The sequence below is a fragment of the Pseudophryne corroboree genome, chromosome 7 (genome assembly GCF_028390025.1).
Source record: "Pseudophryne corroboree isolate aPseCor3 chromosome 7, aPseCor3.hap2, whole genome shotgun sequence".
Classification (NCBI taxonomy): domain Eukaryota; kingdom Metazoa; phylum Chordata; class Amphibia; order Anura; family Myobatrachidae; genus Pseudophryne; species Pseudophryne corroboree.
In genome coordinates, this window is record NC_086450.1 from 418,598,646 (window position 1) to 418,625,286 (window position 26,641).

The 26,641-nt window shown below is 46.5% G+C and overlaps 1 protein-coding gene across 1 annotated transcript in view; it reads right to left on the reverse strand.

Annotated features, from left to right (window-relative positions):
• The window catches only part of LOC134945475 (glucagon receptor-like), a 221,346-nt gene that overhangs the window by 80,354 nt on the left and 114,351 nt on the right, over positions 1 to 26,641 (reverse strand). Inside the window, exons 9-11 of the mRNA XM_063934788.1 lie at positions 25,651 to 25,711; positions 23,953 to 24,022; positions 20,097 to 20,185 (exon numbers count right to left, since the gene is read on the reverse strand). Coding sequence (XP_063790858.1) covers positions 20,097 to 20,185; positions 23,953 to 24,022; positions 25,651 to 25,711 — 220 coding nt within the window. The remainder of the gene's footprint in view (positions 1 to 20,096; positions 20,186 to 23,952; positions 24,023 to 25,650; positions 25,712 to 26,641) is intronic.

Sequence of the window (26,641 nt, forward strand, 5' to 3'; positions counted from 1 at the left end):
CCTCCGCTGGGCAGAAAAACATCTACAAGCTCTGTCGGCAATATTCATTCCGGGAGTAGACAACTGGGAAGCAGACTTCCTCAGCAGACACGATCTCCATCCAGGAGAGTAGGGCCTCCACCAAGAAGTCTTCACAGAGGTGACAAGTCTTTGGGGAGTTCCTCAAATAGACATGATGGCGTCTCGTCTCAACAGGAAGCTTCAGAGATACTGTTCCAGGTCGAGAGACCCTCAAGCAGTAGCAGTGGATGCACTGGTGACCCAGTGGGTGTTTCTGTCAGTGTATGTTTTCCCTCCACTTCCACTGATCCCAAAAGTACTCAGGATCATAAGAAAGACAAGGGTTCGAGCAATCTTCATTGCCCCAGACTGGCCAAGAAGGGTTTGGTACCCAGATCTTCAGCAGTTACTCATAGGAGATCCTCGGCCTCTTCCTCCTCGGGAGGACCTGCTGCAGCAGGGGCCGTGTGTGTACCAAGACTTACCGAAGCTACGTTTGACGGCAGTGTTTCATATTAAGGATGTTTTGGGGGCATTTCACTAGGGTCAGGCAGAGCACCTGGATATATAGGTGGAAAAGGGTTAGTGGGTGCAGCTAGAGGAACCTATTAGAGCAGTACAGTGCAGAGTACGTTGGCCTTCCAAGTTCTGTGTCACTTTAAATAGTTAAGTGGGAGGGTCTAGGGGAGAACATCTAGCCAATCTGTATCCAGGAGTCTATAACTCCTGCAATGTTAGTTGCCAAGTATCTTACAATGATATATTTGTATCTGGGAGTGAACAACTCCTGAGTATTATTTAATTGTACCACCACTATTATAATTTAACTCTGTGTTTTCAGTGTGCGCATCACTGACTAGAATACACTGACTAGAATACACGGAGTTAAATTATAATAGTGGTGGTACAATTAAATACTACTCAGGAGTTGTTCACTCCCAGATACAAATGTATCATTACTAGACACCTGGCAACTAGCATTGCTATAAGATATATTAACATTGTTTAAAGATAATGGAGACAGTGAAGAAGTACACAATCAGTGGCCAAGCTTTTTAATTCACTTTATTTAATTTTTCACGATTTATTTTCACATGCACCATATTTCGCTTCTGTTTTAATGACATCAATAAAAGTTATATTTTAGAATTTGTGGTCATCTATCACAAAGATAGCTGACTTTAAGAAAGTATACTAGTCCGAGTGTGCCCACCATAGGGAATTCTTTTTCTTCTGATCATTTGCACTTACCTTATTCCTTGGAGCACCTCCCAACATATAAATGGTATATACCTGCAGTATTGAATATTAGGGAAAGGACTTATACCATACATGAAAATATAAATACAAATAGGTGTCTGTGCGACTCTTTAAAGTTAGAGTTAGATTTGGGTGGGTTATTTTATTTCTGTGCAGGGTAAATACTGGCTGCTTTATTTATTTTTTTTAAACATAATTTTATTAATGGGATCACAGACAGCAAACAGAGACCAACAGATGGCAATTATAGCGTAATACAATACAAACATAGCTTAACAGTAAGTACATATATTTGGTGTCAAGTGAAAATGATCCATTTTTGACCCTGAGAGCGGGTATAATAAGAGAGAGAGAATAGCAGTCGGTTGGGGGTCCAACCGGCTAATATTGAGTAGTAATATATGATAAGATATGAGAAGAAAGAGAGAAGGGGAAGAGAAGAAGGAAGATACAGAAGGATAGAGTATAGTAGATTGGAGTTGGAATCCCCGGGAGGGTTCCATCAGGTATAACATAGAATATTAGTTGAAAGGTGAAGGGGCATGTTGTGTAGTCAACCAAGGTCCCCAAATTTTATCAAATGACTTGGAGGAGCAATTAATGATACTGGTCATATAGTCCATACGGTAAACGTACCATATGCGGGCGATTATAGACTGCATAGAAGGTGGAATGGGGTTTTTCCAGTCCGCGGCCAATTGACATGTCATTGCCGAAATTATATGCCGCATCAGTTTATTTTGATGGTTAGTCAGCGTTGGCAGGTTTACGGGGAGAAGAATGTATTTAGGATCATAGGGAATGGGAATCCGTAACAAATTAGTAATAAGATTAATCACATCTCTCCACACACTGACGATTTTAGGGCATGACCACCATATATGCAGGAAAGAGCCCTCTGCGCCACATCCTCTCCAACATCTATCCGATGTATCTGGGTACATTCTGTTTAAGCGAGATGGTACATAGTACCATCTATATAATAGTTTGTAGACGTTCTCTTTGATGCGAACGCATATGGAGCTAGATGCAGCGTTACCCCAAGCCTCAGACCATTCCTCATCATCTAAGGCCGAGCCCAGATCCAGTTCCCACGCCCTCTCATGTGGATCACGTTGAGAGGGTGGTTCTCCATCGAGAGCGGTGTATAAGAGGGAAATTAAACCTTTAGTTGAGTGACGCCTGAAACACGTTGCCTCGAATGTGGTCAGGGGTCTGCTAGAGAGGATGTGGCTTATTGCGGAATGAAAGTGCCTGAGTTGTATATATTGATAAAAATATTTGGATGGGAAGTCAATATCTTCCTGAATCTGGGAGAACTGGGGAAAACTAGTGTCTTTGGTGATATCGTTTAGATATAGAATACCTCTATCTTGCCAGGGGGCAAATAGTGACTTGTGTGTACCAGGGGAAAATGCTGGGTTGTGTAAGATAGGGATGATGGGGGAGGGGGCCGGGGCTAACCTGTATTTCTTATTGGCAAAGTCCCAAATCATCAGTGAGCGGGACACCAGGGGGTGAGAGGCCACGTTTCTAGGGCGGCAGGGTTTCGGGAGCCAAAGAAGAGAAGAAAGAGTGGAGAGACCTAGTTCGGCAGCTTCTATAGCTATCCAGACCCTCTGCGACTCTGGGTTACACCATTGCACACAATGTGAGAGCTGTGCAGCTAAGTAATATCTTCTAAAATCTGGGATGCCCAGACCGCCACTAGATGAGGGGCGCTGTAATAGTTTCAGTCGGACTCGGGGACGCCTATTTGCCCATATAAATTGTGATGTGTGAAACTGTAAGAATTTAAAGGCAGATGGAGGGATAAATATCGGGAGAGTTTGGAATAGGTATAGTATCCGAGGGAGCACGTTCATTTTCACTGAATTCACTCTACCTATCCAAGAGATAAAAAGGCTGGACCAAGAAGACAAATCTGATTTAATGCGGTCTAAAAGTCTAGGGAAATTAGCCTGGTATAGTTGGTGGTGGGTGTGACAGAATATACTGTCCAAGGTCCATTCTGACTATGTTGTAGTAGCTATTGTTCTTAAACAGGGCCAGGTGTGATGTGTTATGCTGGACCAGTCACTAGACACCTATAGCAGGAAGCTGGGAGCAGTTGGAGCCCTCTGAGGTCACATACTGTATGACTATAAAAGGATAAAACAGGGAGTGACTGGCTATCTTCCCCCATCACCAAGGGATTAATTGTGTCAAGATCCCATTGTTCTCCCCTAGGACTGAGTCAGACACTGGGGCATGCGAACAGCAGGGGGGATCTCCTCATGACTCATCTCTTTTACAGACCTTCATGGAACTCTTCCAATCAGGAGGGACTTTTGGTGGTGGAAATTAGAATGTTGTTTAAAAAGGGAAGGCAAGAGATCACCAGGTGTGTGTGAGTTTGGCTTCTAAAAGCTACTAGTCCTGGAGTCTCAGCTCCTGCTAGTGTGCTGAGGATTTGGCCTGGGAGCATTGTGGCTACTGGATTACCCACTTTTCTCTGGATTTGCAGACTTGTTGGCTCTGCTGTATGAACACTGCTTGAAACTCCTGTGATCCTCCACAATTATACTACATCCGGACAAGAGCTGGGAAGTCTGACGGTAAACTGCTGTTTATTGGGACCTGTTGTTCTGGGGTTAATTTCAACTGTGTTTATCTTATAGTTGATTTAGAGAGCTTGTACTAAGTAAACACCTAATAAATATATTGTTATATCTTTATCTGTCTCCTGTCTGCGTGACCTGACCCAGAAGTCCTGGAGTACACTCTGAGTTTATGCTCTAATACTCCTGGTCTTCACAATTGGTGGCAGACAGTGGGGTCACGCAGTCCCGTCCAGTGGGAAGAGCATAAGGTGCTGTATAGAGATACACCAAGCTCTACAGGAACAGGTTTTAGTAAAAAGTAGCCAATTAACATCAGTCCCATCAGATAACCCAAGAGACATCTCAGGAAGAATGGCTAGTGAAGCTGCAATAGGAGATTTGAGGGAAGCAGAGACATATTACTAGGAAACTAGGAGACTAGGAAACAGCAGTTGTTTGAGTTCTGCAAGCTAAAGAAGATCCCCTGTAATGGAACTGAACAAAAGGATGTGTTAATCAATCTACTATTGGAGTTTGACAGAGCTCACCCAGGGGAGATTGCTCTAAGTGATGAGGAGGAACAGCAAATCCCAGCAGTGGGGACAAGAATGGGGAGAATGCAGAGACCAGAGGCAACTCCTGAAACATTGGAGCAGTGGATGAAAGCCCTAGGGGACAGAGCTACCTCTAGGGAGAGGGCAGGAGTAATACAAACTGTGCTGGGAGTAAATATCTACCCGGAGGGACCAGCTAGACAGGCTGTGCAAGAAGAAGAAAGCAGAAAGCCACGTCTAAGATATGGAGATGTGCCCAGATTTAAGGAAGAAGAGACAGACATTGATACTCATCTGCAGGTGTTTGAGAAACTGATGACCGTGCACCAGATTGATGAGGAGAAGTGGGTTTGTTATGTGGGACCCAGTTTAACAGGCAAAGCTCAGCAAGCCTATCAATCGCTAGCAAATGAGGATGTGGGAAACTACCAACTGGTGAAGAAAGCCCTGCTGGCAAAATTCCAAGTCACCCCCGAATCCTATCGGGCAAAATTCCGGACACTAAATCATGGGGGGGATGACTCCCATGCTGAATTTGCCAGACAACTGAAGAGAGCGTGCCAGCAGTGGTGGGATGGACGACATGTGTATACCCCTGAACAAATCCTGAATGAAGTGGTACTGGAACAATTATTAAATAAAATGGCACCAGAGGTTCGAGAGTGGGTGGCTGACCGTAAACCTCCAAACCCAGAGTCAGCAGCCCGAATGGCAGATGAATATCTTGCTAACCGGGTCAGATGGAAGGCACCCAGTGTACAGCAACCAGGAACACAGAGAATGGGAATGAGAGAGACCCAGAAAACCAGACCATTATCTGCCCCCGCTTACAAGAGGGATGCCGCACCTCGACACTCATTAGTGCAACAGTCCTATCCCCGCAGATGTTACAGATGTGATCAGCCAGGGCATATGCAGAAGGATTGCACCCGGTCTCAGGGACCTTATGTGGGAGCTCGTCCTGCCCCAGTTAATGTGGTCTACCAACCAGTGGGGGGATTTGAAAGGGAATATCCCCGTCCTGATGCACCAGAGGTGATGGATGGTGTGTATGTGGTGGACCTGGTAGTGGAGGAGGGACGCCAAACTCCCAGAAACATGAAAGGTAATTTGCAGTCTGTCTGGGTGGATGACCAGGAGGTCCAGGGTTTGAGAGATTCAGGAGCCTCCCTTACCCTCATAGAACCTGACCTGGTGTCGGTAGACAAGATCCTTGAGGACCAAAGGGTTAGAATCGCCACAGCAGGGAATCAAGTTCGAGATATCCCAGTAGCCCGAGTGCATCTGGACTGGGGGGCAGACCATGGCCCTGTGGATGTAGGAGTTCTTAGCGGCCTGCCAGCAAAAGTCATTCTGGGGAATGACCTAGGACAGGGACTGGTCACACATTTTGTTCAAGTGGTGACCAGGAACCAAGCCCGGAGAATGACCCTCTCAACAGAGACAAACTCTGCATCTTCGTCCACCCTGGGGCCCACTCTCACTCAGATCCAACACACTACTGCTTCTGAACCCAATCCACAGGTGGTGAGTATGCCTATCACTGAGAAGGATATGTTTAGAAATAGGAGTACTGTAGTTGACTTGGGGGAGGTAGATAGAAGTGAATTCAGAAAGCTACAGAAAACTGATCGCACCTTAGCCAAACTTTGAAGTGCAGCAGATAGTGGGTTTTCTGACTCTGAAGGGTATAAGGTAGGATGGGTGAACGGGCTGTTGTATAGAATTTCTCTTCATAGTGAGGATCTGGACCATGGCAGTGCCTTAAAGCAATTGGTGGTTCCCCAAAGATATCGACAGCAGCTGTTGACCTTAGCCCATGACATACCAGCAGCTGGACACTTTGGTGTCAGGAAAACTCTTGCTCGAGTTTTGAGAAGTTTTTTTTGGCCCAAGGTATCCCATGATGTGAAGCCTTATCGAGCCTCCTGTGATACCTGTCAGAGGTTAGGAGGTGTACCACAAAGAGCCCCTCTACATCCTTTACCTATAATTGGGGAACCCTTTCAGCGGGTAGCCGTAGATATAGTCGGGCCTCTTAAGATTCCTAGTCATTCAGGAAAAAGATATATTCTGACCCTCATAGACTTTGCAACTCGATATCCCGAGACTGTAGCACTCTCCTCTATAGATGCAGAGCATGTAGCTCAGGCCCTGAGTGACATATTTAGTAGACTGGGCTATCCCCAAGAGATTGTAACGGATCAGGGGGCCCAATTTCAGGGGGAATTGTTACAGACATTATGGGAAAAATGGGGAATACGTCCATTAAGGACCACCCCCTATCACCCACAGACTAATGGATTATGTGAGAGATTTAATAGAACCCTCAAACACCTGTTGCAGGCTTATGTGCAGTCAGAGGGAAGGGAGTGGGAAAATGCACTACAGCAGCTCCTGTTTGCATATAGGGAAGTGCCACAAGACTCTACTGGATATTCCCCCTTTCAATTGTTGTATGGCCGCAGGGTCAGAGGACCACTAGATCTAGTCCGTGAAAGCTGGGAAGGAAGCTTTATTGATCATGGTCAACCCATCCTGCAGTATGTGGCACAGATGCGGGAAAGGATGGCGAGGTTAATGGCCTTAACACAAACAAATCTCCAAGGGGCACAGGCCCGCCAATCTGAATGGTATAATCAGAATGCCAGACTCAGGGAATTACACGAGGGACAGAAAGTAATGGTGCTTATTCCTGTACGTAAGAATAAATTACAGGCTACCTGGGATGGCCCTTATACTGTGGTAAAACAATCAGGCCCAGTGAATTACATTGTGGCCCTGGATAAGGCTGGCCGACAAGTCAGAAATTTCCACATTAATCATCTCAAAGCTTATGTGGAAAGAAATGTAGCAGCAATGGTAGTATGTTGTCCCCCCATGGAGGCCCCTGAGTTAGACCCCTTACCTGATTTGTTAGAGGAATGCAAGAAGGGCATAGGATTGGAGGCAGTCCAATATGGGGAAAAACTTAGTGTTGCCCAGCGTCAGGACATGGGGGAGGTGTTAATGGCCCAGGTTTTGCAATTTACATGTATTCCAGGGACCACAACCCTCACTCAGCATGTGGTAGATACAGGGGAGGTCAAGCCCATCCGGCAAAAACCATGCCGAGTCACGCCTGAGGTAGCAGGCAGCCTAAAAAGGGAGATTGATGAGATGCTGGCATTAGGGGTTATTGTGAAGTCCAATAGTCCATGGGCAGCCGGGGTAGTGTTAGTTCCCAAGAAGGATGGGACCACCAGATTCTGTGTGGATTACCGACGTTTGAATGAGGTGACTGTCACAGATGCATATCCCATGCCCCGGGTGGAAGAGTTGTTGGAGAGATTAGGGGGAGCAACCTATGTAACCACTCTAGATCTTAGTAAAGGATACTGGCAGGTCCCCTTAAGTCCTGAGGCCCAAGAAAAATCTGCGTTTACCATTTGGGCTTTATCATTTTTTGGCGATGCCCTTTGGCATGAAGAATGCCCCGGCCACTTTCCAAAGAGCTATAGATGTAATGCTGGAAGGGTGTCAGGATTTTGCACAAGCATACCTAGATGACATAGCTATATTTAGTTCTTGCTGGGAAGACCATCTATCACATGTGGCCGAGGTCCTCAGGCGTATTCAGCAGGGTGGGTTAACCATCCGTCCTGATAAATGCCAAATAGGAATGGCTGAGGTGCAATATCTGGGTCACCGAGTGGGAGGGGGTAAAATTAGACCAGAGCCAGCTAAAGTGGAAGCCATTCTAAACTGGCCAAGACCTTCCAATCAGAAACAAGTAAGAGCATTTTTAGGACTAGCTGGCTACTATAGGAGGTTTGTTCCCCAATACAGCACATTGGCCAAACCTTTGACTGACCTGACCAAAAAGAAATATGCTAGACAGGTTGCATGGTCCCCTGAGTGTGAGAGTGCATTTGTGGCCCTGAAAGAAGCCCTCTCCAGTGCCCCAGTACTAGCTGCCCCCGACTTCTCCAAGAAGTTCATTGTTCAAACTGACGCCTCTGGTTGTGGTTTGGGAGCAGTGTTATGCCAAGTGGGGGAGGATGGCCGTGACCACCCTGTGGTATATTTGTCCCGTAAACTGGTGGATCGGGAAGTGGCTTATGCCACCATTGAGAAAGAATGCCTGGCCATTGTGTGGGCCTTGAAAAAGTTACAATCGTACCTTTATGGACGAGAATTTACAGTGGTGACTGACCACAATCCACTTCATTGGTTACAAAAGACAGCTGGGGACAATGGGCGATTACTACGATGGAGTCTTGCCTTGCAAAGTTTTAACTTCTCCATCTCTCACAAAAAGGGGCGTGAGCATACCAACGCTGATGGATTATCTAGGAGAGAAGAAGGAAACAGCATCGCACCTGGTAAAGGTCACATGGCTGGTCCAGGAAAAGGATCCAACCCTGCTCCCTTGATTTAAGAAGAGGGAGGTATGTGACAGAATATACTGTCCAAGGTCCATTCTGACTATGTTGTAGTAGCTATTGTTCTTAAACAGGGCCAGGTGTGATGTGTTATGCTGGACCAGTCACTAGACACCTATAGCAGGAAGCTGGGAGCAGTTGGAGCCCTCTGAGGTCACATACTGTATGACTATAAAAGGATAAAACAGGGAGTGACTGGCTATCTTCCCCCATCACCAAGGGATTAATTGTGTCAAGATCCCATTGTTCTCCCCTAGGACTGAGTCAGACACTGGGGCATGCGAACAGCAGGGGGGATCTCCTCATGACTCATCTCTTTTACAGACCTTCATGGAACTCTTCCAATCAGGAGGGACTTTTGGTGGTGGAAATTAGAATGTTGTTTAAAAAGGGAAGGCAAGAGATCACCAGGTGTGTGTGAGTTTGGCTTCTAAAAGCTACTAGTCCTGGAGTCTCAGCTCCTGCTAGTGTGCTGAGGATTTGGCCTGGGAGCATTGTGGCTACTGGATTACCCACTTTTCTCTGGATTTGCTGTATGAACACTGCTTGAAACTCCTGTGATCCTCCACAATTATACTACATCCGGACAAGAGCATGTGGGAAAGTGCTGGGAAGTCTGACGGTAAACTGCTGTTTATTGGGACCTGTTGTTCTGGGGTTAATTTCAACTGTGTTTATCTTATAGTTGATTTAGAGAGCTTGTACTAAGTAAACACCTAATAAATATATTGTTATATCTTTATCTGTCTCCTGTCTGCGTGACCTGACCCAGAAGTCCTGGAGTACACTCTGAGTTTATGCTCTAATACTCCAGGTCTTCACAGTGGGTATGTGTTAGGAAAATGCCTAGATATTTAATCTTTTTTTTATGCCACTGAAATGGGAAGGATTTTTCTAAAGAGAGTTTGACCGGGCCAGGGATGTAAAAATTCAATACTTCGGTTTTACTCGTGTTGATTTTATAACCTGAATGCTTAGAGTAGAGGTCAATTTCAGAGAGGAGCGGCTGCAGCGACTGAGTCGGGGATCCAAGGGACAAGAGGACGTCGTCTGCGTATAATGCAATTTTATGCTCAGAATGGCCTACCCGCACTCCAGCTATATCTGTATTAGCTCGGATCCTTGCCGCCAGTGGCTCCATAACCAGGGCAAATAGTAGGGGGGAGAGCGGGCATCCCTGTCTGGTGCCATTAGTGATTCCGAAAACGGCGGAGGTGAGGCGATTGACAGAAACCGTGGCAGTAGGGGATCTATAAAGCGCTGAGACACCTTCTAGAAATTTGCCAGAGAAGCCCATCTTTCGGAGTACTGAGAAGGTGAAGGACCAAGATATCCTGTCAAAAGCCTTCTCGGCATCCAGTGCTAGAAGCAATGAGGGTAGTTTTTGTTTATGAATAGAACATATCAGATCTATAGCTCTCCTGGTATTATCGGAGGCTTGACGGCCAGAAATAAAGCCCACCTGGTCTGGGTGTATCAACTGCGTAAGCGGGGGAGCTAGTCGATTGGCCAAAATTTTTGCGTAAATCTTAAGATCAACATTTAGTAATGATATCGGGCGATAATTGGAACATTGTGTGGGGTCTCTCTCCGGTTTCGGGATCACAATAATGTCAGCGTGCACAGTTGCCGCTGCGAACGATGCCCCCTCTAAAACTTTATTAAAAAGCGAGGTAAGATAAGTTGCCAATTCTGCATGGAAAGTTTTGTAATATTGGGCGGTGAAGCCATCTGGGCCAGGTGCGGCTGACGATCGCATAGATTTGATAGCGGCAACCGTCTCTTCCAACGAGATGGACTCATTAAGAAGAGAGATCTGTCTCTCTGTCAGACATGGCAGGGGGGTGTTTAATAGGTACGATCATATACCCTCTGGACCATCAGAGGAGAGAGGAGGGGCAGGAAGATTATATAAGAAGCTATAAAACTCCCGAAATTCCTCTACCATCTGCTTTGGGTCATAAGTAGGCATATTTAATGTATTGGAGTGAAGTTTTTCTATCATTCCCATATCACGTTTGCTCCTCAATTTGTTAGCTAGGAGACTATCAATTTTATCCGCCTTATCATAAAATTTCTGACGGAGCTTCTGTAGTATAGCAGCTGCGCGTCTCGATAAAAGAGCATTTAACTGACCTCTGAGGTTATCATTCTGGGAGCGTAGGGAGTCACTCGGGGCATTTTTATGTTGGGTTAGGAAGGCAGAAATTTTTGATTCTAATGAGGAAATTTCCTGTGCTGCTTTCTTACGTATAGCAGAGGCCTTGGACATGAAATGACCTTGGATAGTAGCTTTGTGCACTTCCCAAACCAGACTAGGAGATACTTCTGGGGAGGTATTTTCCTTGAAGAAAAATTCCAAAGTTGATTTGGTGTCTAAAAGAGTGGAGGGATGCGAAAGAAGGGTGTCATCTAGACGCCATTTACGTGCTTTATTAGGGGTTCTATAGATTTCTATGAGGCTATAAACCCCTGCATGGTCCGTCCATGAGCAAGGGGTGATACCTGCATCAGAGATCAGTGTTGTGAGTGATTGTGACACTTGGATCATGTCGATACGGGAATAATGTTGGTGAGGTGCAGAAAAGTGAGTATAATCCCTAGCCGTGGAGTGTTTAAGACGCCAGGTATGTCTCAGATTAAGCTGTGTAAGGGAGGAAATTAACGTGAGAGAGGCCTCAGTCGGGGATGCTTCCTTCTTGTTTTTAGGAGGGTTAGATTTATCTAAGAGGGGATCGATCACAGTATTAAAATCCCCACCTAAAATAATGTGGCCCTGCGCTACTCTGTTAAGACGCTGAAAGAGTGTGCGGAAAAAAATTGATTGACCTTTATTCGGGGCATACACAGACACAAGTGTTAGGGTTTCTGTGCGAAGTGTACCAATTACCACAATGTACCTGCCTGCGGGGTCAGCTATTGTTGCAATATGTACAAATGGGATATTACGATGAATCAGTATAGCCACCCCCCTTTTTTTACAATCAGCAGAGGCAAAAAAGGTTTGTGCAAACTGCTTACCTTGAAGTTGAGAGTGAGTACCAGTGAAATGGGTCTCCTGAAGGAAGACTATGTCAGCTTTTTCCCTCCTACAGGTGGACAGCATCACTGTACGTTTCTTGGGAGAATTAAGCCCGTTAACATTTACAGAGAACAGCTTAAGAGCCATGTGATACCAGAGAATGGAAAAGAATCAACGGAGACCCATCCCGGGGAGGAAGAGAGAAAGAGGAAGTAAAGGGAAAGCAAGAAAGGAGGAGCAGAGATATAGAGAAAGAGAGAGTGATAGAGAACCCATACGGGAAAAAACCCTGAAACATAGGGTCCCAATCAAGGACTGCTACACAAATAATAGACATTATAAACTTAATCGCAGATAAAGGGAGCACGGGGGTAGTGGGAGCAGAAAAAAAACAAAACCAGGTCCTTCTGGACCGCAACAGTTATGTCGGCAGCAGCCGAAAATTCAGCAATATAACCCAGAACACACACTAAAGAAAAAAGACAAAACGTACTGTCGTAGAGAGAGAAAAAAAGGGGGGGGGGGGGGGGGGGACAAGGGAAAAGAGGGAGGGGTACAGGGGCAAAAGGGGGGGGGAAATGGGGGAAGGAGAATGAGACAAGGGAAAATCAGGATAAGCAAAGCCATCCCAGCACAATAACATAGAGCTAGGCTCAACATACAACCAATATCAAAGCTCTAGGAGCCGAATCAAAACCAATAACAGTTGAATGGAAGAAGTAAGAAGTAAGATGGGGGCCGTGGCCCCCACTAGCCAACAAAGAACAATTAAGGAGGAGACATATCTCTAGAATAGTGAGAGCTATCGTATTGTAGGCAAGAGTGTCCACCAGGATCAGGGAGGGCCAGTAGTGCCATTGCGATGACGGGTCACCCTTGTCCATTCAGGCGGTGGGATCCGAGGGTGTTGTTGACCGGAGGAAGAGGCGGTCTCGCTGTCAGATGACGGTACAGGGAGGAGGTCCATCTTAGTCAACAAATCTTGACCCAGTGCTAAAGTTTTAACGGAGTGGGTGGAGTTGTTCACTGTAATCTGCAGCATGAAAGGGAATCCCCATCTGTACCGTATTTGATGCTGCCGTAGTATCCTAGTAACGGGCTGGAGATCTCGTCATTTCTGGATAGTAGACGGGGCTAAATCCTGGAAGACCTGCAATTGCATATCCCGGAAGTCAATCACTGGGGAGTCTCGTACAGACATTAGGATCCGTTCCTTTGAGCGAAAATAATGCAGACGTACTATGACATCTCTGGGTGGTTGTGAAGAAGCTGGTTTCGCTCGGAGCGCTCTGTGGGCCCTATCGCAAATACAATCGCTATCAGAGAGGTCAGGCAATACATGTTGAAAGAAGTCTTTCAAAAAGGACGGTAGGGCCGAGGTAAGAATCGACTCCGCTACATTGCGAATACGCAAATTGTTGCGACGGGAGCGATTCTCTTGATCTTCTTGTCTTTCCTTGAGATCCTCCATCTCATCCTGAAGTCTAGAGAGTTCCGAGTCTAGACGTTGCTGAGAGCGGCAGAGGTCGTCCGTCTTAGATTCGAGAGCGTCCGTACGATTGCCAAGGGCCGTGAGGTCAGATTTGAAGTCGGCAATAGCTGTGGAGAGTTCTTGCTTAAAGGCAGACTGGACCCCCTCAAGTAAACTTGTCATAACTGCTTGGATCTGCGGGTCTATACCCGTCTCCGATGAGCAGGGGGAGGAAGGAGGGTCTGTGAGCAATGCCGGAGGAGAAGGGCCTTTGGCTTTTGGCCCAAAAAAGTTTATGGGGGCCTGTGAATTTTTTTTATTTTTTTGCGCCATTGTGGACTAATAGGATAAGCGGGACGGCACAGACGTGAAGAAGGAGACACAGACGCTGCTTGGCAGATGAATGTTGAACAGAAAAAAAGGGTGCAGTGGGTATTAAGAAAGTTGTCGCGGTCCAGGTAGGACAAATTGCGGTATCAGGTCATCATCTCGGGTGATGTGTAAAGGACAGGAGCTGCCCTGAAATATTGCTATCCAGAAGCTTGACTCCCTGCAGGCTGAGGCAAGTGTGGATTATGCCTTATCAGGGGGGGAGAGACAGGAGCTGGTGGCTCTATAATTGTAATAATAGTGCAGCTGACCCCCAATGTGCGGCGCCGAGGTCGGCGGCGACCAGGTGGCTCCGGAGCTCGTACTTGTGCAGGTCAGGCAGGCTGTTGTTCAGGCAGCAGCAAGGAGAATCCCCTCTGATACCAGGTCAGCAGAGACGGGGTGATGGCCGTCTCAGCACAGGGCACAGGAGCAGAGAGGCCCCCTGGGGATACCCCCTCTGGTAAGAGCCCGGGCGGAGCTGTAGGAGGGGTGGTGGGGGAGCGTGGAGACCAGCGGGGACCAGGGTATGCAGTCCAGGCCCCAGATAGCCGCAATCCGCGCCTCCCGGAAGTCTGCGACGGGGAGCCTCCAAACTCCAGGTCCCGGCTCCCGGAGGACGTGTAGGCCGTGCGCCACCGGAGGATGCTACAGGCAGCGCGGCACAGGGATATCGGCCGGAGGGTCTCCAGGGGGATCCCGCTGAGGTATAGAGGCAGCAGGAAGGGTCACAGCGGGTGGGGGAGATGTCTTTAGGCCGTCAGGAGCCTCCGTCGGGCCGCACCGCGCCTACGGAGCTCGTTTTCGGGCAGTCTCGCCACTCAAGTCCCCGGTCTCTAGAGGGGCAGCAGACCACAGTCGCAGGGAGCTGTAAAAATGGGGGGGCCCACACAGCAGGTTACCCTCTCACAGCTGTGGGCTAACCCAAGGGCGGCAGGGAGAGCCAAAGGGCATAACAGGGAGTAAGTTGAAGCTGGGGGTCTTCTGTTTCGGGCAGTGCACAAATTGAGGCCCCTGCTTCTGAAGAGTTGGTAGGCCGCACCTCATATATCTGCAGGATACGTCCGTCGGCTCCACAAACCTCACCATCTGTTGCAGGGGGTCTCCGATATGCGGGAGAGTGTACCCCAAATCACCAGGGAACAGTGTAATTAATATAGAATTTGTTCCCAAGGCAGGAGCTCCAGCTCAACACATCTGCTCGGGTCTGCTGTCAAGCCACGCCCCGGCTGCTTTATTTTTACACTGCAAATTAGATTGCAGATTGAACACACCACACCCAAATCTAACACTCTCTGCACATGTTAAATCTGCCCCCCCCTGCAGTGCACATGGTTTTGCCCAACTGCTAACAAAATTCCTGCTGCGATCAACTTGGAATTACCCCCTATGAGCGCTGCATTGTACTGTGGTCACCAAACTATGGGTGCTGTATGTACTGTGGTCACCACTCTATGGGCTCTGCATTGTACTGTGGTCACCAGACTGTGGACACTGCATTGTACTGTGGTCACCAGACTGTGGACACTGCATTGTACTGTGGTCACCAAACTATGGGTGCTGTATGTACTGTGGTCGCCAGACTATAGGCTCTGCATTGTACTGTGGTCACAAGACTATGGGCTCTGTATTGTACTGTGGTCACCAGACTATATGGGCTCTACATTGTACCGTGGTCACCAGACTATGGGCTCTGCATTGTACTGTGGTCACCAGACTATGGGCTCTGCATTGTACTGTGGTCACCAAACTATGGGTGCTGTATGTACTGTGGTCACCAGACTATGGGCTCTGCATTGTACTGTGGTCACCAGTCTATGGATGTTGCATTGTACCGTGGTCACCAGACTATGGGAGCTGCACTGTACTGTGGTCACCAGACTATAGGAGCTGCACTGTACTGTGGTCACCAGACTATGGGCTCTGCATTGTACTGTGGTCACCAGACTATAGGCTCTGCATTGTACTGTGGTCACCAGACTATGGGCTCTGCATTGTACTGTGGTCACCAGACTATGGGCTCTGCATTGTACTGTGGTCACCAGTCTATGGATGTTGCATTGTACCGTGGTCACCAGACTATGGGAGCTGCACTGTACTGTGGTCACCAGACTATGGGAGCTGCACTGTACTGTGGTCACCAGACTATGGGAGCTGCACTGTACTGTGGTCACCAGACTATGGGCTCTGCATTGTACTGTGGTCACCAGACTATAGGCTCTGCATTGTACTGTGGTCACCAGACTATAGGCTCTGCATTGTACTGTGGTCACCAGACTATAGGCTCTGCATTGTACTGTGGTCACCAGTCTATGGGCTCTGCATTGTACTGTGGTCACCAGACTATAGGCTCTGCATTGTACTGTGGTCACCAGACTATAGGCTCTGCATTGTACTGTGGTCACCAGTCTATGGGCTCTGCATTGTACTGTGATCACCAGACTATGGGCTTTGCATTGTACTGTGGTCACCAGACTATAGGCTCTGCATTGTACTGTGGTCACCAGACTATGGGCTCTGCATTGTACTGTGGTCACCAGACTATAGGCTCTGCATTGTACTGTGGTCACCAGACTATGGGCTCTGCATTGTACTGTGGTCACCAGACTATAGGCTCTGCATTGTACTGTGGTCACCAGACTATGGGCTCTGCATTGTACTGTGGTCACCAGACTATGGGCTCTGCATTGTACTGTGGTCACCAGACTATGGGCTCTGCATTGTACTGTGATCACCAGACTATGGGCTTTGCATTGTACTGTGGTCCCCAGACTATGGGTGGGCCCCACCAGCAATCCCGCTCCTCCCCCTCTCTTGGCACCCCTTGTCGTATAAATAAAAGATAATAATACAATACAGGGGCTCTTTCAGCTGCCCATTGTATTTCTGGCCATGCATAGACTCCTGAAATAAATACACATATCCTCTGTCAGTCTCAGATTTTGCGGCAGGGCTTTACTGATGCAAAACGAAAACTGAAGAAAATGAGCATTATAACAAAATACATTTCTACAATTCTAGCTAATGAACTATAGGCTATAGCAATGTGTATTTATATACATCACATTTACATTTTACTCAGCATCAAAGCTGTAGATTCTGATGAAGGTTTCCGAATGATGTCCAGCTAATTACCCATAATCCTCCCGTTTCTTTCCCATTTACATGCCAGAATTATGTATTGCAGGGAAGGAATATATATATGTAAGAGTCATCCATTTAAAATAAGAGGATTTTATCAATAATAAATTTCATGGAAGTTTTAACTAACGAGTGATGTTATTATCTGGGTGAATCTGGTGTGAGGGTATTTTTGCAGAAATATCCATCTTCTTGTGATCAAAGCTAAAAGTTGAAGGACTGTCCTAGAGAGAAAGAACAGCTAAAGAGATATAACTACACGATAAGAGCGCTCTCCATACATCCATTTACAGTGTTCAACCACCTGGTTCTCGACTGGCAGGAGGACCTATTTGGAGATTAGCAGCCGATCCTCCATAAGGACTATTAGGTCTAAGGCGGATTAATAGCGCAATTTGGTTATATATTTGTTTTTATATATATATATACATATACATACATATACATATATATATATATATATATATATACACACACACACACATACATACATACATACATACATATACAGTATATGGATGCATATTGTCTAGGTCAACCGTTACCATGGTAGTTGCATAGTTTTCTTTTGCAGGCTAGCCAGAGGAATTTTTATCCTAACAATATTCACCATCAATTTGTGCTCCAGTAATCCCTAATTGCTTAGTAATGTGGATGGGATATATATATATATATATATATATATATATGGTGGCACTTTCACCTCATTAAATAATGTATAGTTTAATTTATGCATAAAATATGCATATGTATATCACCAACTCAGCAGTGTTGTCTATAAATATAAAAAAAAAATATCTAAGGGGGAGAGTAGTGATAAAAGGAGAGAAGCATATAATACTGTTTTTATATGTTAGAGTTATTATTTTTGTTATCAGGTCACTATATTTGATAATTGTGTTCCGCAGTCTGATGTCTTCCTACATGATTTTATGCTCTTGGTTATACCGACTGCCTATGTATATATTTTTTGTACAACAATATCATCTTCTGGTGGACACAATGTTGGCTGTTAACTTTTTCACAACCGGTGACTGCTATAATTTTAGAAAATTTAAAAAGAAAGAATTTATTTTAAAAGAAAAAAAATGGAGAAGTGAGCCAGTGAAGAAGTCGCCCATGGCAACCAATTATAAATGTTACATCAATGCCGATTTGTTGCTCTAGGCAACCTCTCTACTGGCTCACTTCTCCATTTTTAAAACTGCTTAGTACATCTCCCCCTACATCGTTAAATATGAATTTCTGCTATGTAAAGGATAATTTTGTGTAGCGATACATTATTCATTGTTATGTTTAGAGGGGAAAAAATGAGTGCATAATATTGCCTCAAGCTAAAGGGCCCTACACACTGGCGGATCCGCCGCCAAGCTGCCCGACGGCGGATACGGCCGAGGGGCGACCCGGCGGCGGAGGGAAAGTTTCTTCACTACCCCCGTCACCCGGCTCCATAGCACTGCATGTTAATATGGAAAATCTCATCCATATTGGCCTGCATGCAGAAGCGACGGGGCACCAACGATTAACGAGTGCGGGGCCGTGCATCGTTAATCGTTGGTGCCTACATACTGCACGATGTGAACGAGTTCTCATTCATTAATGAACGAGAACGTTCTTATCGTGCAGTATTATCTGCCAGTGTGTAGGTCTATTAAGAAATACAGAAATTAATTGAAAGAAATGCACAAAAAGGCTACAGTACCACTTATGACCACAGGGGGCCACTGCATGCAAACTGAATTATTGTACAATGGGGGTCATTCCGAGTTGTTCGCTAGTTATTTTTTTTAGTTACGGAGCGATTAGTCGCAAACTGCGCATGCGCAATGTACGCAGAGCGCCTGCACCAAGTAAATTAGCACAAAAGTTTGGTAATTTACTCACGGCGTAACAAAGTTTTTTCATCGCTCTGCTGATCGTAGTGTGATTGACGGGAAGTGGGTGTTTCTGTGCGGAAACTGGCCGTTTTATGGGAGTGTGTGGAAAAACGCAGGCGTTCGAGTTGCAAAACGCAGGAGTGGCTGGAGAAACGGGGGAGTGGTTAGGCAAACGCTGGGTGTGTTTGTGACGTCAAACCAGGAACGAAAAGGACTGAGCTGGTCGCAATGGCTGCGTAAGCCTGGAGCTACTCAGAAACTGCGGGGTAATCGTTACGAGAAAATTAGCGAAGCTTTCGTTAGCAAATCTGCTAAGCTAAGATACACTCCCAGTAGGCGTAGGCCTAGCGTGTGCAATGCTGCATCACCCCCAATGTAACTTGTGGTCTATTCTAGGGCAGGACTTGTGTATATAACATGTATGCTATGTATATATATTATTAATATTGTAAAAATGTAATATGAGATTTCATAAAATAAGGTTAATATGCTGGCACACAAAAAAAATCATAATAAAACAATTCCTTGTGTCTATTACACTGGAAATAGCCCCCCCCCCCCTCTTTTTTTTTAGCATGCTCCAGTTGTTTCAGACAGTGAATACATATTCTAACATGTCCAGTTTTTATGTTGTTTAGGTATTAACTTTTACTTTGGGACATAGTTACTGAACACTACATTTTGGTGGCTAGATCACACACTGTTCTTTTATGTCTTTAGATATGTTATATGATAAGCTGCTGTGCCTCCTTATACCTCTCTACAGTGCTGCACTGTGATGCCATATGCTGCTCTGTCTTTTGGATTAAAAAAACATATCTATGGCAGACTTGCCTACTCTCACGGAATGGCCGGGAGGCTCCCGAAAATCGGGTGACCCTCCCGGCCCCCCGGAAAAACAGGCAAGTCTCCCGATTGCAGGGGTTCCCCACTACCCGGCCGCCCACTTAGCGAGTAAAGTGGGCGGTCCGGGCAGGCGATGACGCGATTCTTGTTGAATCGCGTCATCATAGCCACGCCCCCTGCTGTATAATGCCGGTAATAGCGGCATTACACAGCGGGGAGCGTGGCTTACGTGACGCGATTTCTGCAGCCACACCCCATTCCGCCTCTGTCACGCCCCATGACGCCTCTGGCCCGTCCCCTCTTCACTCCCCATCACTGCCCGCCCCGCTGCTGAGCCGACCTGGCTGCTCTCTCCCGGAGAGAGCAGCCAGAAAGTCGGCAAGTATGATCTATGGTACATCAGATTGCATCGCTTAATAGGAAGCCATTAGGACTAATCCCATTGATCCATAGAATAGAATTGCTGAGGGTTTTCTTCCCATCCAGGTAATATACACTGTATAGGTATGACAGGTAACAGATGCAGGTGTAAATGATTGCTTGGCCTCACCTCAGTTTGTAGTCAGCGTAACCTTTCTGATTGGCTCTGAGCTTGGACAAAATCATTTTCAAGATTCTCATGAAGATTAGAAGGTTAATCTGAGGATGACACAGAGAGGCGGGGATAAGGGTCATGTCATGTGGACAGATGTAGACACTCATGTACTGGATTATGTAATAATGACTTAAGGGCTCTACACACTGGCGGATTTGCAGCTGAGGTCCCCAACGGACGACGCAGCGGAGGGGGGGGGGGGGAGTGAGTGAAGTTTCTTCACTCCCCCCGTCACCCGGCCCTATATAGGGGCGCATATCGAGATTGCATGGAGATCTAAAAGTCTCGCTACACTCCTACATCTGCCTCTGAATTAGGGCCATAATGTTATCCCCTCTGAAAATGGAGGCAGATGGACTTATTTCCTGCTCAAAAAGAGATTTTATGCCACAAAATAAAGTTGTGCTACAGATATGTCCTCATACGTCATTGTTGCATTCGTGCCAAACAGGCCCTCCTGGTGCATCAGGTCCCGTGAGACTCTGCTAGAGTCGGGTGTCTTTTTTGGTGAAAATGCTTCTTAGTTGCCACACAATGGGGGTGATTCCGAGTTGTTCGCTCGCTAGCTGCTTTTAGCAGCATTGCACACGCTAAGCCGCCGCCTACTGGGAGTGTATCTTAGCTTAGCAGAATAGCGAACGAAAGCTTCGCTAATTTTCTCGTAACGATTACCCCGCAGTTTCTGAGTAGCTCCAGACTTACTCTGCCATTGCGACCAGCTCAGTCCTTTTCGTTCCTGGTTTGGCGTCACAAACACACCCAGCGTTTTCCCAACCACTCCCCCGTTTCTCCAGCCACTCCTGCGTTTTACAACTCGAACGCCTGCCTTTTTCCGCACACTCCCATAAAACGGCCAGTTTCCGCCCAGAAACACCCACTTCCTGTCAATCACACTACGATCAGCACAGCGATGAAAAAGCTTTGTTATGCCGTGAGTAAAATACCTAACTTATGTGTAAAATAACTAAGCGCATGCGCTCTGCGAACCTTGCGCATGCGCAGTAAGCGACTAATCGCAGTATAGCGAAAATCGGCAACGAGTGAACAACTCGGAATGACCCCCAATGTTCCTATAATGCAACCGGAGTCTGTGCTGAGTAATGTGACACTTGTATATCTGTGTGCGACTGAGTCTCTGAATGTAGCAGCCGCAGCTTTTCTCCAATACAAGTTCCATTGTGCTCCGTACACAGACTCTGGGGCAGATTTATTAAGCATGGTGAAGTGATAAAGTGGAAGGTGATAAAGTACCAGCCAATCAGCTTCTAACTTCCATGTCACAGGCTGTATTTGAAAAATGACAGTTAGGAGCTGACTGGATGGTGCTTTATCACCTTCCACCAAAGGCATAGCTACGATAGGTGCAAGCAGTGCAGCTGCTATGGGGCCCAGAACTGAGATGGGCCACCTTCCCTGTCAAAGTTACATGTGTTATATATATACATTTTTCTCCATTGAGTGAAACGTAGGGTTCTTTAAAACTTTTTCATTGGGGCTTGCAATATATCTAGGTATGCCCCTGGACCTGCTCATTGTAATGTGGCATAAAATAAACTGGAGGGCATTTTAATGTTATATAATATGAACCGGGGCACCGTAATGAGGCACAATATGAACGGGGAGCACTATATATCATAATGTGAATTGCGGGTACTGTGCAGCATAATGTGCACTGGCAGCTCTGAAATGTGACATAGGGTGAACTTAAGCACTACTGCGATTCATAAAGGAAACTAGGGTTCTACTATGGGGCATAACATTAAATAAGGCTCTACTATGGTTCAGAAAATGAACTAGGGCACTAATATAGGGCATAAAATCAACAACTGCTGCAGAGAAGTGTCTCTCTAGAACCACTGGAACAGGGGCCCCTTCAAAATGTTGCTATGGGGCCCACAAAATTCTGGCTACGCCCCTGCCTTCCACTTTATCACTCCACCAGGCTTAATAAATCGTCCCCCCTGTAACATACAGATATACAAGTGTCATGTATCACATTAATCAACACAGTCTCCTTGTGCGTCCTAGTCGCCCGAAGCTAGCAGTACGGGTCCTGACAGATCACTCCCACTAGGGATCTCGCACTGCGTGGCGTATTGAGGATGGATGTATGAAGACACATCTATACAAGTACATTTTGAGTCACAATAACCTAATTGTGAGTTACAAAATAATTCTGTATCCAAGAATCTATTCTCACCTCCGGCTCTCTTAGCGGTAACTCCGCCAGCGCACACTCCCCCTGCCTCTGTGTGCTACCTAGTTACCTACTGCACTGGAATTTTGGGAAAACTCCTTTTTTTAAGGTGAGTCCACTCCTTACAGACTCACTGGAGGGAGTCAGTTCTCCTGGAACAGTCTCACTTGCTTTCAAGGTGAGAAGGAATGTGATGTAATGACGCAAATTGTATTATGATGAAGCTCTGGCCACATCACTGAGCTTCCCAGTGAGTAGCTCAGGGAACACTGAGTGTAGGGGGGAGGGGCTTATGATGAAATCAGTGTCACTAAGCACCCTGCCCTGTCCTCCCCTGCACATCTCCTGTAAGGCGGGTATGAAGAAAAGGCAATCAGTTTCCCATGCTGCATCGGTTGTGTCTATGTTCCCTTTCGTGACCAGTACTAGGAAGTGACATAACGAGAGGGCAGTAGAGAACTTCCGCCTTTACAGTGCATAAATCTTTTCTCCGTTCTTCGTTTGTTTGAGGCTGTTTTTTTTGTTCTATGCACCATTGGACCCTCGCGGTCTCGCTTCGCTCGACACGCTTCAGGCTCGATGTCTCGCTCTGCTCACCACTGGTTACTATTCCAAATAGTTTGTGACATGGACCCAGGGGCTTATGGGAAAGATCCTCTCCACGAAGGGAAACTAGATGCATGCTCTATGGTGCATCATTAAAATGCTTGTTTGTAGGCAATCAGTTAGGCAAAACAAGCTATCAAAAAAAGTATGATATAAAGATTAATTGAAATGATGTGATGTGTGGAACAAATGACAAATCAGCAGTACCTACTTAATAACAAACCAACAATCGATTGATCGATCAATCAATCAATCAATCAATCAATCAATCCATCAGTCAATCCATCAGTCAGTCAGTTATCAGTGTTCACCAATGTTGCTTTAATAACATTAATTAGCAGAAAATAACTTTACAAAGGATAAACTGATCACAAGTGTCATATCTTATTAAGGAGAGATAAATCCGGCAGCAAATTACAGATGAATAATCAGTATTCTTATATAGTAGCCAGCACCACAGCTGTATCTCAGTAACTGCACCTCCACAGGGTGACACAGACAGCACATACAGATCCATTGGGTGGGAGGTCTGGATCTATCTCTCAGTTCTCCGTCCAGTACCATCCATCCTCCATCCATGAATATATGTATAAAGGCCCATACACAGTAGACGATGTCGCTCTGTGAGCGACATCGTCTTATGTTTCCCCCTCCCGGGCCGGCCGGTCGGCGGCTGCATGTACACACTGAGCGATATGACCGCTCATATCGCTCAGTGACGTCACGCCCCCGCCAGCCCTGCATGAAGGTCGTGGACGACAGTCCACATCCTTCATGCATGCCCTACCGACAGCGATGATCGTTGCCGACCCGCAGGGCCGCGCATCGGTCGTCGCTGGCGGCATACACACCTGACGATAAAATGAGCGACGTCGCTCAAGGAGGGGGAAAATGAGCGACGTCGCTCATTTTATCGTTAAGTGTGTATGGACCTTTAGATTGAGAAGTAAAACTTGGGAGTTATTTACTAAACAGCACGTGTAAGAGGTCGAGAGTGTTGTCACTTACCACAGAGGCCAGCAGGATGGGGATGCGGATTATCCACCAGTATGCCATGTTGTCATTCAGAGCCCAGCATCTGTAACAGAGATTTCAGCCAATCAAAGCTGGAAAAAGAGCGACTACGCATCTAACAATGTCAGAACTAACTGATGGCTGATAGGAGGTAAAAGAAGAAGGCGATCAGATGGAACAATGGGGGTAATTCAGACCTGATTGTAGCAGCAAATTTGTTAGCAGTTGGGTAAAACCATGTGCACTGCGGGGGAGGGGGGGGCAGATGTAACATGTGAAGAGAGAGTTAGATTTGGGTGGGGTGTGTTCAAACTGAAATCTAAATTGCAGTGTAGAAAATAATAAAGCAGGCAGTATTTACTCTGTACAGAAACAAAATAACCCACCCAAATCTATATCTCTCTGCACATGTTATATCTGCCACACCTGCAGTGCACATGGTTTTGCCCAACTGCTAACAAATTTGCTGCTACGATCAGGTCTGAATTACCCCCAATGTGCATAAAATACAAATATGTTATAGCACATACTCCCACCAGGCCCAAAACTGAGTGTCAAATATATTACTGAGATAGGTGCGAGGAGGCAGTATGCAGGGGAGACCTTGCCCCTTTCACGTCTCTTCCTCTGGAGTGAGGGTGTGGGAGGGGGCCTGTTGGGGGAAGGGGGGTTATATACTGTAGCTGGTAATAATTTTTTTCATTGCAGGAGATATGTTCACATATTTCTTCCATATGCATAAGGTGTAATGGTGTGTACACAAGATGAGATATTTTCTTACGATTTTGACTATATAGCATACCTCCCAACTGTCCCGATTTTCGTGGGACAGTCCTGGTTTTTGGGGACTGTCCCGCTGTCCCACCCGCGGGCCGCAGTGTCCCGCGGTGGGGGGGCAGTCGGGAGGCTCCTGTCATCGCTGCCCTGCTTAGCAGAGCAGCGGTGAATAGACGCTGTGCGCATGCGCACAGCGTCTATTCACTGGAGACAGGAGGAGAGGAGGCATGCCAGCAGCTCACGGAGGGGGCGTGGCTCGCGATCATGGGTCCTCCACTAAGCCACGCCCCTTTCAATAAACCACACCCCTTTTTGGGCCCGCACTTGCGACTTCCCACGCGAGCGTCCCTCTTTCGCTATTTAGAAAGTTGGGAGGTATGATATAGTCAAAGTTGTAACAAAAGTTAGGGCAGATCACAAGGTATAAGTCACCTTGCGATCCCGATTCGATGCCGATACGCGGTCGGCATCACAAGCCTAGATAGACTGTGCAGGCAAGTCAATTTTGACTATCTCTATAGAAGAGATAGTCAAAATTGACACTTAGCCAAAACCGCACATAGTCAGTATCGCAAGCACACTCATTATGTGCTTGCGATGCCGACCTAGCCCCTGTCGCATAGTGAGAATCGGGAATAGCCCAAATCTCACCGTGTGTATGGGCCTTAAGGAAGATTGTCACTGTGCACTTCTGCAGTGTTGGGTGTGGTGGGATTAGCGGGCATGGTGTGTGTGTGTGTATGTGTGTGTATGTGTGTGTGTGTGGGGGGGGGGGGGGGGGTTCAGCCATGAATGTAAACCTGGTTCTGGCCATCTAACAAGTCTGTCACCAGTAATGTTGTTTCAATACTAGAAAGCCAGAAATGTTCATTATAACGCTGTATCATCTATTCATCATTGACAGTTCCCACTCACTCTTTGTTTTCATTCAGATACTTCAGTATCATCCAGGGAACCACAAACAAAACTGGAGTCCCTAGAAGAGAGAGAGTCATTTTTTATATGGATGTCTGTAATCATTGTATCTGCCCTGCTCCCTCTCATATCTTCCAATGGGATGCGGTTAGCACAGTGTCTCCCATAACCAATTATTCCTGGAATAAATGCTCCCAATAGGTGGTGCTCTGCGTCCCCTTTGTCACCTCCAGTTCTTAACTGTCTGAATCAGTAAAGAACATTGAGAGAACCTGGATTCAAATTTTAGGATGCAGTATAACCTAAGCTCTTCTAGTTTTCCCTAGTATTCTAAACGGGTGTTAGGGAATTCCAGCACTATGTGTGTGAGACCCCTAGAGCCACCAAGAGGGTCTTCTGCCAATAGCAACCCCCTGCTGTTCCCTTAGTGCTCGATATGCACACTGGTACTTAGGTGGGCCCCTGGATCTTTACCTCCAGCAGTAGGGGCTTACACAATAAGCTGGAGACCACGAGGTGATTAGCCTTTAATGTTGCAGCTGGTAAAGCAAGGGTTAGTTACAGATGGACTGGACACAGGATGACTTGGCAAGGCTGGGGTTAATAACAACAAACTTTGGCTGGGTTATGCAGATAAGGCTGGTGTAACTGAAGACAGAAGGACTGGATGATAACCAGATAGACAGCAAAGCAGGAGTTAATTGCAGGTCAGGTTAGCAGGATACTGGAATGGTACCTACAGACAGGCTTGACAAGTTATGATGACTGTAGATTTCCGGACTAAATAGGCACTGGTAACTGAACAATGATAAGTGGAGTAATGAGGTGGTTAACGGCTGGGAACAACCAGTTGCTTAGTGTGTGTTGATTGAAAGCAGAGTACTGGCAGCTTAAACTTTGATGCAGAGACTTGCTAGATGAATAGTGACTAGGCTGCAGTCAGTAATAACACACAGTGGCAAGATGTAGCTTGAGTTCTGGATATGCTGCA